At 43.1% G+C, this 13,511-nt stretch overlaps 2 protein-coding genes across 8 annotated transcripts in view; one reads left to right on the top strand and one right to left on the bottom strand.

Annotated features, from left to right (window-relative positions):
- Window positions 1–5,916, bottom strand: part of galnt1 (UDP-N-acetyl-alpha-D-galactosamine:polypeptide N-acetylgalactosaminyltransferase 1) — an 83,760-nt gene extending 77,844 nt beyond the window's left edge. Inside the window, exon 1 of the mRNA XM_078419031.1 lies at window positions 5,364–5,916. The gene's annotated coding sequence lies outside the window, so the exon portion shown is untranslated. The remainder of the gene's footprint in view (window positions 1–5,363) is intronic.
- A 218-nt stretch (window positions 5,917–6,134) lies between these two features.
- ino80c (INO80 complex subunit C) overlaps window positions 6,135–13,511 on the top strand; it is a 72,043-nt gene continuing 64,666 nt past the window's right edge. For 2 of the 7 annotated variants that reach the window (XR_013548730.1, XR_013548729.1), the window contains exon 1: window positions 6,232–6,861. Coding sequence is in view for 5 of the 7 variants with exons in the window: in XM_078418982.1 (XP_078275108.1) it covers window positions 6,712–6,861 (150 nt within the window). In the remaining 2 variants the exon portion in view is untranslated. Of the gene's footprint in view, window positions 6,204–6,226; window positions 6,862–13,511 lie in introns of those variants that run through there. The other 5 variants (XM_078418982.1, XM_078419001.1, XM_078418973.1 and 2 more) reach the window with 5 other exon arrangements.

Below are 13,511 nucleotides of genomic sequence, written 5' to 3'. Positions count from 1 at the left end.
TTATTTTTCAATACTTCTTCTATGTTTGTACTTTTAAATTTGTTCATATTTCCAAAATCTCACATGCAACAAAAAATGGGATATGAAATTAAACGGACATTTATTTTTCCATCATAAAAATTAGATCATTTTGGATGTTTCCCCAAATTAGGAGTTCCCAAAAGGGGATGCAATACCCTGGATTTTACAAGTTATGTTTTGAGGTCACAATATCTTTATTTGAAACATTGTTCTTTATTTGAAAAGATTGTGGTTGACATAGTGGCAAAAATAACAGCATTAACACTACAATTAAAGAAATGGAATAACTGACTGGCATTCAACAATCTCCCACAAAATTATCAAATGTATGGATACTGAAATCAAGTTGGCCAGTTCAAGAAGGATATCTTTCCAATAATATGTAGTAAACCTCCAATAATCCTATATCCGACTGCCATATTATTCAGAGACTACAATGCTTTGGCAGCTGGGCTCACTTGGTTCTGTCCCCAGACTCCTTTTAAAGCAAACCATACCCTTATCCCATTCTTCCTTTAAACTTGTGGGGCCCTTTCCCACCCTCTTTCTAAACTCAGTGTCCAATTAGAAATATTTTACTACATCTTTCTGACCTTGGAAAATCAAGAAAAGTGCTAACTCAACGTAAATCCAATATTTAAATGAACAAATACCAGAAATGTTCATATAGAATAGGTGCAGCAGTAGGCCATTCGGCCCTTAGAGCCAGCACCACCATTCACCGCGATCATGCACAATCAGTACCCCGTTCCTGCCTTCTCCCCATATCCCCTGACTCTGCTATCATTAAGAGCTCGATCTAACTCTCTCTTGAAAGCATCCAGAGAATTGGCCTCCACTGGCTTCTGAAGCAGAGAATTCCACAGCTTCAAAACTCTGAGTGAAAAAGTACTTCCTCATCTCCATTCTAAATGGCCTACCCCTTATTCTTAAACTGTGGCCCCTGGTTCGGGACTCCCCCAACATCGGGAACATGTTTCCTGCCTCTAGTGTGTCCAATCCCTTAATAATCTTATATGTTTCAATAAGATCCCCTCTCATCCTAAATTCCAGAATATACAAGCCCAGTCGCTCCAGTCTTTCAACATACGACAGTCCCGCCATTCCAGGAATTAACCTCGTGATCCTACGCTGCACTCCTTCAATAGCAAGTGCACAGTGGCGACATGGTGGAGCAGCGGTAGAGTTGCTGCCTTACAGCGAATGCAGCGCCAGAGACTCAGGTTCGATCCTGACTACGGGCGCCGTCTGTATGGAGTTTGTACGTTCTCCCCGTGACCTGCGGAGGTTTTCTCCGAGATCTTCGGTTTCCTCCCACACTCCAAAGACGTACAGGTATGTAGGTTAATTGGCTGAGCAAATGTAAAAATTGTCCCTAGTGGGTGTAGGATAGTGTTAGTGTGCGGGGATCGCTGGGTAACGCGGACCCGGTGGGCTCCTATACTCGACTCCCCTTGTTATGAAGGCCAACATTCCATTGGCTTTCTTCACTGCCTGCTGTACCTGCATGCTTCCTTTCAGTGACTGATGCACTAGGACACCCAGATCTCGTTGTACGTCCCCTTTTCCTAACTTGACACCATTCAGATAATAATCTGCCTTCCTATTCTTACCACCAAAGTGGATAACCTCACATTTATCCACATTAAACTGCATCTGCCATGCATCCGCCCACTCACACAACCTGTCCAAGTCACCCTACAACCTCATAGCATCTTCCTCACAGTTCACACTACCACCCAGCTTTGTGTCATCTGCAAATTTGCTAATGTTGCTTCATCCAAGTCATTAATGTATATTGTAAATAGCTGCGGTCCCAGCACCGAGCCTTGCAGTACCCCACTAGTCACTGCCTGCCATTCTGAAAGGGACCCATTTATCCCCACTCTTTGCTTTCTGTCTGCCAACCAATTTTCTATCCATTTCAGTACCCTACCCCCAATACCATGTGCTCTAATTTTGCCCACTAATCTCCTATGTGGGACCTTGTCGAAGACTTTCTGAAAGTCAAGGTACACTACATCCACCGGCTCTCCCCAGTCCATTTTCCTAGTTACATCCTCAAAAAATTCTAGACGATTAGTCAAGCATGATTTCCCCTTCGTAAATCAATATTGACTCGGAATGATCCGGTTACTGCTATCCAAATGCTCCGCAAATTCGTCTTTTATAATTGATTCCAGCATCTTCCCCACCACTGATGTCAGACTAACTGGTCTATAATTTCCTGTTTTCTCTCTCCCTCCTTTCTTAAAAAGTGGGATATAATTAGTCCTCAAACCCCCCCCTCAAAATCCACACATTTCTATGATCAGGGTGACTTAGCATGTGTAGCAAATATTTCTGCAATTACCACCACGTATCAGTAAATCACCTTTTTTCCCCCTTCTCTGAGAATCCCAGAGCATCACAACTTTTCTACTTGTGGAAAGTAGCCGATTTAACATTGATAACCAAAAGCTGACACCAAAAGTAGAGGAGAGAAGATAGATATTGGTCAACTGTGGGTTGAATGAAGAATATGGATTTGGTGAATTCCATGAAATATACAGTAACAAAAGAGATAATTTGGCCTAGAGCTTAATATACTTCATGAGAAGTCTACTCTCATCTTAAGTCACCTCACCTTAGCTTTATGGAATGGTTGAAATTAATTCCAGAAAAGCCTCAGTTGTTTATCTCAAACATATTCTAATCACCCCAATACAATGTTTGATTGAAGTTGTATTTAGGGCTTTTAAAGGAAATCCATGGGTGCTTGATTACAATTTAACAATAACAGTAACTACACTTCAAATGTAATTCCTTAGATTGGGATGTTGAAATGTTCCACAATTATTCTTAATTTGTCTTATCTACAGTTGTTTTATAGCAAATATTGTTTAATAATCTCAAATTTAAAAAAATATATATACCATGGATATTCTCTGCTGCATTATTCAATTAATTTCATTTCAAACCTTATTGGAACTGTTATGTTTCATTATCTTTTAATACATGCCTGAAGCCCTTGCTTTTCCTGGTGAAGGGCTGTTATCAGAGTAGTCTGGGTGAGGTGATAAAGTGGAAAGCATTTTGATGGCATGTAAATTAAACAAAACAAAACCATTTTCTTCAAGAAAATGATATGCTACAAAATAAACTTGCAATATTTCTTGAAACTTCTCAAGTATCAAGGTCTTTATTGTTAAAGCTGAAACTGGCATTTATACATTTATAGGCAATAATAATGAATGTACAAAATGGAATGTCCAAACCTCTTCCATGGTTGCCATAGAAACATCAAGAAGCAAAGCCTAAATTTTGAATCATCCAATACCTGTTCAGAAATGTTCAACATAATTCCAAAAACAAGAGTAACACCAAAGATTCTGCACTTCCAAAGGAGGCATTTTTCAAATAGTCTCCAAGCATATTTTGAAAATTCAACCTGTACTTGCAAACCTATTGTGGGTAGTAGAATTGATCTCAATGACTGATTTTGATACGTTTAAATACTTCACTGACTACAGTACTTTGTAACCACTGAACAATTATTTTTGCAACAGACCAATGTAACAGAACTGAAATATACAATCTACAATAGCAGAAGATAGACACAAGAAGCTGGAGTAACAGGCAGCATCTCTGGAAAGAAGGAATGGGTGACGTTTCGGGTCGAGACCCTTCTTCAGACGGGGAATTGATCACATGTTTGATACGTGTTTCAGAACTTCACTGGCTACTTTGTAATTGATGACTAAAATCTGCCACTCCTCAATTTTGAACAGCTTTATTGATAAAATCTACATAAAGTTAGTGGAAGCTATGACATATTGAAAATCATTATACCCACCCGTCAATTTGCATACTCTTTACTTTGTGTGAATATATAACTATAATGGTTTAGCTTCTGTGAGAAGGTTTATCAAACATTCGTTAAAATATTGCAGCCTGGTCATTCTCAATTAAAATAGCAATTACCTTGGTAAACCGGTTTTAGCTATTGATATCATAATTCAATCAGAGTCTGAATTAAAATGCTAGTAAAGTTTTTTTTTTAAATTGCAATTATAGAATCCCATAAAGAGTTAAAGGACTAAGCAACTTTAAATAAAGTATTTAGTTATATATTTTTTCCATTAATGTAGTCTCTCGTAGAGTTCTTTCTGTTCTGTGCTTTACATCCTATTTCTGAAACAAACAAGAAGGGTCTCGACCTGACATGTCATCTATTCCTTTTCTCCAGAGATGCTGCCTGACCTGCTGAGTTACTCCAGCATTTTGTGTCCATCTTTGGTGTAAACCAGCATCTGCAGTTCCTTCCTATTCATTAGTGTTAATTCCATACCACGTTACCAACTGCAGAATGGTAACATCAGCTCCCAAATGTATATTTCTAATCCAATTTCGTAACTGAAATTTCGTAACTGAATAAAATTCAGCAAGAACACATTAAAAGTTCACTGAAGTACAGCATCAATTGCCATGCATAAGTAGTCAATCATCCCTAGTGGCAATTTTCCAAATCATTCGTGTTACAGGAATTTTCCAAGTCCTCAAAACTGATAACGACTCTGCCTTATTTTTTCCAGAAATAAAACATTTATATAAATATCACACCGGAGTTATATTGTATCAGCACCACGTGTGTAAAAATCATTTTATCTCACGATGCACCAAAAATAAAGTTGGGATAGAGAGAACAGCAAATCCTCAAGAATTAAACTCCTTCATCCCGGATATCTACGTCATAGGGTAACACTCTCCATTACTATTTAGCAGTCTTACATTTATAGAGTATTGTACACACTTGTTAAACCCCCACCCCACAAAATGGTACAGGGTAATAAAACTAGACATAACATTCAGGAACACCGCTACAACACGTTTATTCTAACACCAACCCATAATTGGATCAAGGGGGTGTTGAAGTTTCGAGAGGCAAACCAAGCCTGAAAATATTAGTTAAAACCCGGAAACGATGTTGGAAATATGAAATCTCCTCCACACTATAACACCATCAGATGTTGAAATCCATTGCTAAATTTGTAGCCTGCTGGATAATGATGAAGTGGAGCCGAGGAAAGAGGGTCGGGTCGGATAGTGTGTGTGTGGGTGAGCCAACATCAAATCGCGTTATCTTGTAAGCTTTAAAGATTTTGCTCCAGATCATTCACCGCGCGCAGGAAAAAAAATCGTTACTTCATGTATCCAATTTCAAAGCCAAAGGCAGGACACAAGTTGTTGGTCACACAGCAAATCCAATCGACTTTTTAAGGGGTTCAAACATCCCGCAGTTGTTTCCAACAACAGTATTCAGGTGAAAACCGTGGTGTAGCCCGGCCCCGTCTGACACTTACCGTCCTGGTGGGTGTGGGTTGGAGGAAACTGACTTCTCCGCTCCTTCTTTAACGACACATATTCACTGAGTCTGAGACCTCACTCCGCACAACAGAGTTCACAGCGGCCAAGACCCAATCCCCTCCAAGTCGACGAGCAGCGCGCTTGCCTTCGTCTTTCAGAGGCCAGCGAGGGATCTGTCCGATGGCAATGTCCGTGGCAGGAGGAGCAGGTCAGCCAGGTACTTCGGATCACTCCGCTTGGAGATTACTCTCGGAGGAGAATGAGCTCGGCACAGAGAAATGGTGCGAGGAGTGCGGGCACACACCATTCCGCCGTCGGGCTGATCAGCGCCGTGTCATGAGTCGTGCCCGCTCCCCCCCGCTCCGTTCGCAGCCCAGCCCGGCCGGGCCGTCGCGTGCCGAATGGCGTCGGTTGAGTTAAGCCGTGCGCTCCTTTGTGATGCGCCGCCGGCCCCGTGCAGAAGCCGTTACCGTTACAGTCCGCGCCGGCCCGGGCCGCGCTCCACTCCACTCCACCCGTCAGGGAAAACACAAGCGGCGCCACCCGGAAATGAATCTGCAGCGGCGCGTTCCACGTCATTAGGCAGAGCTGGCGAAGTTTCATCTCTCTATTGCACAATACTTTTTGTTTGCCGGTTGTTCGAGGATTAATTTGGATAGTTAGAGCTATTCTTTTGAGGAGTAAAACGCTGTTCATTGTCATTTTCTATGTATTTGGCTGCTATAGAGAACATGAACATTTAATGCTGGGTATACATTCACACATCTAACCATGTATATGGCAATATACTGCCACAAACAGGACAGCCCTGGCACAAACTAAAGAAGTAATGCAAGGTGCCTGTAACCAAAAAAGTGTTCTTAATTGATGTATAATGTGCCTGAATCGGACATGTAGAAAAAACTTTAAATGGCTTTTGGTTCGTTTTTTAAAAAGCACAAGCAAAAAATAGAACGGAAATCAAAAAAGTAATTCGCTGACAAGTTAATGACCTGTTTGACTTTCAATCATAAGTTAATGACCGAACAGATTTGCTTGATTAAAAATGGAAACAGGGCATACCAGGACTGACGTTGAAATAGTTAAAATTATGAAAGATTTTGATAATAAAGCTTCTACCTATTGTCAGGTTACCTTTCCCGTTATGTAATCGCAAATATATATATATTTTTTAAACTCTATTTTCGTTTCGTTGCATCTATAATTTTCGACTAAAATTGCACAATCGCGTCGCAGTTACGCCCTCCAGATCCGACAAGCTCTCACCGCGCATGCTCACAGCGTTCCGTGTGATGCAAGGAGGGACCGGTGGCGTTTCCCTGGTTTCACGGTGACGGGAAAAGAATGGCGGCGGCCTCCTGCTCCTCCTCCTCCTCTTCGTCGTCGCCTGTACCGGTCGCAGCATCCACTCCTTCCAAGGTTCGTAATAAGAAAAGACCAACAAGCCCGGGAAACAGTGGGAATGCAACCGCGAAAAAGAAGAAACTGGGGCAGGTAATTTCAGCGAGTGTTTGGGGTCGATCTTGCGATAGGGCCCGGACAGGCATGTCTATCTGCAAATTGCAGCTGATCGTCCTAACTTCGCCGTGGATGCTGGAAAGCCTCAATTAAACGTAGAAAACTCGGGCTGCGGTCAGCAGATCAGGCAAAACCTATAGAGATGGAAATAGTTCATGTATCAATTTAATGGCCTTACATCGGAACTGAAGAGAAAATTAGCAATGAAGTCTTTAGGTTTATTATCGTCTAGGTTTATTATTGTCACATGTACCGAGGTACAATGAAAAGCTATGTTTTTTAATGCAATCCAAGTAGATCCGATATACCATATAGATACAATCAGTTCAAACTCAACTACGATAGATAGAAAAAAGACGACGGTACAGATTGCAGAATATATTTTTCAGCACTGTAGTGCATCAGTTCCTTAGACAAAGTCCCAATGTCCATGATGGGGTGGAGGTGAATTGAACAGTACCCTAGCTTATGGAAGGACCGTTCAGAAGCCTAATAATGGAGAGGAAGAAGTTGTTCCTCAGTCTGGTGGTGCACACTTTCAAGTTTCTGTACTTTAATAGTAGTGTTCTGCCTTAAGTTGTCCATCTCCTTCCTGTACTCCGTATTGTCATTGTTTGTGATTTGGCTCATCACAATGGTATTGCTTACAAACTTGCAGATGAAATTGGAGCTGAATTTGGCTGTACAGTCATGAGTTCAAATGGAGTATACAAGGGGACTGAGAACGTAGACTTACAGGGTACAGGTGTTGAGAATTATTGTGGAGGAGGTGTCACCTATTCTCGCTGATTGAGGTCTGTGGGTCAGAAAGTTGAGGATCCAGTGGCAGATGGGGTGCTGTTTCCTAGGTCCAGGAGTTTGGATAGGATTATGATGTTGAGGACAGAACTATAGTCATTAAATAGGAGCCTAATGTAGGAGTCCATGTTGTCTAGGTGTTCCAGAGTTGAATTTAGGGCTCGAGAGATGGCATCTGCTATAGACCTGTTGTGACGGTAAGCAAACTAGAGTGGATAGAACCTTAAATGGGAAAGGTTAGGGATAGAGTTTTGATGAAAAGGCCATTGTCCCATAATGTGATCCCTCTCACTACTAGTGATCATCTGAAGAAAGCTCCTGACCCGAAATGTATTCTGTCCATTTCCTCCTCAGACAACTGCGAAGTTCCTCCAACACTTCATGTTTTGCTCAAGATTGCAGTGTCAGTATTCCCTTGTGTCTACTTTCTGGAGGTGCTGGCTAGCCTACTAAATATTTACAGAAATTTCTGTTTGTATAATATAATTTATTTGGTAAATAATATATTTCAATAGTAAAAGTAGACATTATGGAAACTTTCAGTAGGTTTAGACAATAGACAATAGGTGCAGGAGTAGGCCATTCGGCCCTTCGAGCCAGCACCACCATTCAATGTAATCATGGCTGATCATTCTCAATCAGTACCCCATTCCTACCTTCTCCCCATACCCCCTGACTCTGCTATCCTTAAGAGCTCTATCTAGTTCTCTTGCATGCATTCAGAGAATTGGCCTCCACTGCCTTCTGAGGCAGTGAATTCCACAGATTTACAACTCTCTGACTGAAAAGGTTTTCCTCGTCTCCGTTCTAAATGGCCTACCCCTTATTCTTAAACTGTGGCCCCTGGTTCTGGACTCCCCCAACATTGGGAACATGTATCCTGCCTCTAACGTGTCCAATCCCTTCATAATCTTATAGGTTTCGATAAGATCCCCTCTCATCCTAAATCCCAGTGTATGCAAGCCTAGCCGCTCCAGTCTTTCAACATATGACAGTCCCGCCATTCCGGGAATTAACCTAGTAAACCTACGCTGCACGCCCTCAATAGCAAGAATATCCTTCCTCAAATTTGGAGACCAAAACTGATCACAGTACTCCAGGTGCGGTCTCACTAGGGCCCTATACAACTGCAGAAGGACCTCTTTGCTCCTATATCAACTCCTCTTGTCATAAAGGCCAACATGCCATTCGCTTTCTTCACTGGCTGCTGTACCTGCATGCTAACTTTAAGTGACTGATGCACTAGGACACCCAGATCTCGTTGTACGTCCCCTTTTCCTAACTTGACACCATTCAGATAATAATCTGCCGCCTTATTCTTGCCACCAAAGTAGATAACCTCACACTTATCCACATTAAACTGCATTTGCCATGCATCTGCCCACTCACACAACCTGTCCAAGTCACCCTGCAACCTCATAGCATCTTCCTCACAGCTCACAATACCACCCAGCTTTGTATCATCTGCAAATTTGCTAATGGCACTTTTAATCCCTTCATCCAAGGTTTGTTTGTATTACTATCAGATTTCCGATTTTTGTGCCTTTACATTATTTGTAATACAAGGATTAAAAATGTTGCTTTGAATAATGTTTTGTTCTGCTTATGTGTTCTGGAAATTGTCCTATTGGTTTTCTATCATATGCAAAATATATTGGATGAAGGGGCTGTAATACTAGCATCTTTGGTGGCCCTGTCTAATATAGGAGGATTTTTGCCTTACAATTAGTTATATAAATAAAATATAATGGAAAGTAAAGTGCATTTAATCCAAGGTTATGGCTGACACATTTTTGATAAATAGGGGCATTGGAGAACATAGGGAATAAGCAAGAAACTAGACCTAAGTTTGGGTAAGCCGTGGAGACGAATGTGCTGAAATCTTGAGCAAACCAGAAACTGCTGGAGTAACTCAACGGGTAGGGGAGAGAAAGCTGTAAAAGGGAGGTTGGCACAAGACAAAGTCTGCAGTAATTGGTAGATCTGAGTGGGGAGTTGATTGGCAACTGGGTGGAGTGACAAAGGATAGAGATGAAAAAGAGGTAAAGATATCAGATAAAGATAAAGAGGGCGGTGAAACATAAAGCTGGGGAGGGAGGATACAGATGAGGAGAGAAGAGTAAAATGTAGAGACAGGGAGGGATATTGAATGAAGGGGATGAGATTTTTTTGGTGGGGGAAGAGGGGTTGGATAGTGGGAGAAAAAGGTTGTCATGGGGGGGGGGGCGGCACAGGAGCGGGGGAAGGATTGTTCGCAGCTGATCGAATGATTCGTTGCAGCCTCCAGATGTCGTGCTTGGTGGCTGAGCCAAACTAGACCATGATGGAGAAGGTGAGGATGGACTCAACGATGGCAGTATAGAATTGGACCATCACTGTGTGTGGCAGATTGTGTTTCCTCAGCTGCCACAGGAAGTACATCCGCTGTTGGGCCTTTTTGACTGTGGAGTCGATGGTCGCCACATTTAAGGTTCTTGGAGATGATGGTTCCAAGGAACTTAAATAACTCCACAGAACTGACTGTGGTGTTGTTGATGGTGAGAGGGGGGAGGGGGAGCTCTCCTAAAGTCTATAATCAGTTCCACTGTCTTAAGAGCATTGAGCTCCAGGTTTTTGCGATGGCGCCAGGACGCCAGCTGTGTCACGTCCCCTCCGAGGGCAGATTCCTCCCCATCCTGGATCAGTCTTGAGAAGCTTGACACAGGAGTCTGTGGAGTTGCAGTCTTCTATCTATGGTGTAGAGAGAGTAAAGGAGAGGGGAGAGTACGCAGCCTTGCGGAGCTCCTATGCTGAGGGTCTGCGGGTCCGAGATGTGCCTTCCCAGCCTCACATGCTGCTTCCTGAGTGTCAGGAAGTTGATGATCCACTGACTAGAGGGGTTCAGGCACAGTCAACTGGGAGAGTTTGGAGTGTAGTAGCTCTGGCACAATGGTGTTAAATGCAGAGCTAAAGTCCACAAACAAAATCCTTGCATACTATGTCCCCTTGTGTTCTAGGTGCTGGAGGATGAAGTGCAGGCCTAGGTTGACTGCGTCATCCATCAATCTATTGGCCCGGTATAATAGCAAACTGCAGAGGGTCCAGCAGGGGGTTTGTGATGTTTTTCAGCTGGACCAGCACAAAGACCTTTCAAAGGTCTTCATGACTACAGAGGTCAGTGTGACAGGCCTGTAGTCATTAAGACCAGTGATCCTTGACTTTTTGGGTACAGGGACAATAGTGGAGACATTGAAGCAGGCTGGGACAGTACAGGTTTGCAGGGACTGGTTGAAAATATCTGTGTAGATATTTTCTGTCTGTGTAGACATGTCTGTGTAGACAGTTGCCTGGCACAGAGCTTGAGGGTAGAGGGGGAAACATTGTCTAGTCCTGGAGATTTCCAGCTTTTCTGTCTCCTGAATAGCCTCTCCACCTCCTCAGTTTCTATTGTTGGAGATGGAGAAGTGGCCAGACTGATGTTGGGCAGCAAGGAGAGGGTGGGTAGTGGACGAGGGCCCAGTCTTTGCAGAATGGAGTCATGCTGTAAGTGGGTGGGAAGTGGTGAATGCAGAGGGGTGGGGGGGGGGGGGGAGGGACCAGTCTTTGCAGAATGGAGTCAGGCTGTGAGTAGGCATGAAGTGGTGGGGGCGGGAGGGGGCCCTAGGGTTATGTCTCTGTTTCTCGGACCTGCAGCAGAACTCGCTCAGGTCGTTCGTCAGCTGACGATTGTCCAAGGAGCGGGGGGGGGTTTCCTCTTGTAGCTGGTGATTTCTTGCAAGCCCTTCCAAACTAAAGAAGCGTCATTAGCTGAGAACCTACTCCTCAACTTCTCAGAGTACCTTTCCTTAGCAGCTCTGATTCCTCTTCTCAGTTTGTACTTAGCCTACCTTTAGAGGTCTGCCTGTAGTAGCCTGGATATAGGGTGCAAGTTGAATCAAGAGTTAAAATTGGCATGTCGCAAAGGTAATGCTACAGTGGTTATGGGAGATTTCAACATGCAGGTAGACTGGGAAAATCACCTTGGTAATGGACCCCAAGGAAGGGAGTTTGTGGAGTGCTTCCGAGATGGATTCTCAGAGCAGCTTGTACTGGAGCCAACCAGGGAGAAGGCAATTCTGGATTTAGTATTGTGTAATGAACCAGATTTGATAAGGGAACTCGAGGTAAATGAACCATAAGGAGGTAATGATCATAATGTGATCAGTTTTAATCTACAATTTGAGAGGGAGAAGGGAAAATCGGAAGTGTCAATATTGCAGTTGAGCAAGGGGGGCTTTGCAGGCATGAGGGAGGAGCTGGCCAGAGTTGACTGGAAAGAGACCCGAGCAGGGAAGACGGTGGAACAACAATGGCAGGTAATTCTGGGAATAATACAGAAGCTGCAGGATTAGTTCATTCCAAAGAGGAAGAAAGATTCTAAGGGGAGTAAGAGATGACCGTGGCTGACAAGGGAAGTCAAGGACAGTATAAAAATAAAAGAGAAGTATAACATAGCAAAGATGAGCGGGAAGCCAGAGGATTGGGACTCTTTTAAAGAGCAACAGAAGATAACTAAAAAGGCAATATGAGGTGAAAAGATGAGGTACGAAGGTAAGCTAGCCAAGAATATAAAGGAGGATAGTAAAAGCTTCTTTAGGTATGTGAAGAGGAAGAAAATAGTTAAGACAAATGTGGGTCCCTTGAAGACAGAAACAGGTGAATTTATTATGGGGAACAAGGAAATGGCAGACGAGTTGAACAGATACTTTGGATCTGTCTTCACTAAGGAAGACACAAACAATCTCCCAGATGTACTAGTGGACAGAGGTCCTAGGGTAACGGAGGAACTAAAGAAAATTCACATTAGGCAGGAAATGGTGTCGGGTAGACTGATGGAACTGAAGGCTGATAAATCCCCAGGGCCTGTTGGTCTGCATCCCAGGGCACTTAAGAAAGCGGCTCTAGAAATCGTGGATGCATTGGTGATCATTTTCCAATGTTCTATAGATTCAGGATCAGTTCCTGTTGATTGGAGGGTAGCTAATGTTATCCCACTTTTTAAGAAAGGAGGGAGAGAGAAAACGGGAAATTAGCCTGACATCAGTTGTGGGGAAGATGCTGGAATCAATTATAAAAGAAGAAATTGCAGAACATTTGGATAGCAGTAACAGGATCGTTCTGAGTCGGCATAGATTTACGAAGGGGAAATCATGCTTGGCTAATCTTATGGAATTTTTTGAGGTTGTAACTAGGAAAATGGACAAGGGAGAGCCAGTGGATGTAGTGTACCTGGACTTTCAGAAAGCCTTTGATGAGGTCCCACATAGGAGATTAGTGGGGAAAATTAGAGCATATAGTATTAGGGGTAGGGTAATGACATGGATAGAAAATTGGTTAGCAGACAGGAAACAAAGAGTAGGGATTAACGGGTCCCTTTCAGAATGGCAGGCAGTGACTAATGGGGTACTGCAAGGCTCGGTGCTGGGACCGCAGCTATTTACAATATACATTAATGACTTAGATGAAGGGATTAAAAATTTCATTAGCAAATTTGCGGATGACACAAAGCTGGATGGCAGTGTGAACTGTGAGGAGGATGCTATGAGGATGCAGGGTGACTTGGACAGGTTGTGTGAGTGGGCAGATGCATGGCAGATGCAGTTTAATGTGGATAAATGTGAGGTTATCCAGTTAGGAAATGGGGAAGTACAAAGAGATCTGGGTGTCCTTGTTCATCAGTCACTTAAAGTTAGCATGCAGGTACAGCAGCCAGTGAAGAAAGCTAATGGCATGTTGGCCTTTATGACAAGAGGAGTTGAGTATAGGAGCAAAGAGGTCCTTCTGCAGTTGTACAGGGCCCTAGTGAGACC

This window comes from Rhinoraja longicauda, chromosome 2, assembly GCF_053455715.1.
Source record: "Rhinoraja longicauda isolate Sanriku21f chromosome 2, sRhiLon1.1, whole genome shotgun sequence".
In the NCBI taxonomy this organism is placed as follows: domain Eukaryota; kingdom Metazoa; phylum Chordata; class Chondrichthyes; order Rajiformes; family Arhynchobatidae; genus Rhinoraja; species Rhinoraja longicauda.
This window is presented reverse-complemented; position numbering and strand designations above follow the sequence as displayed.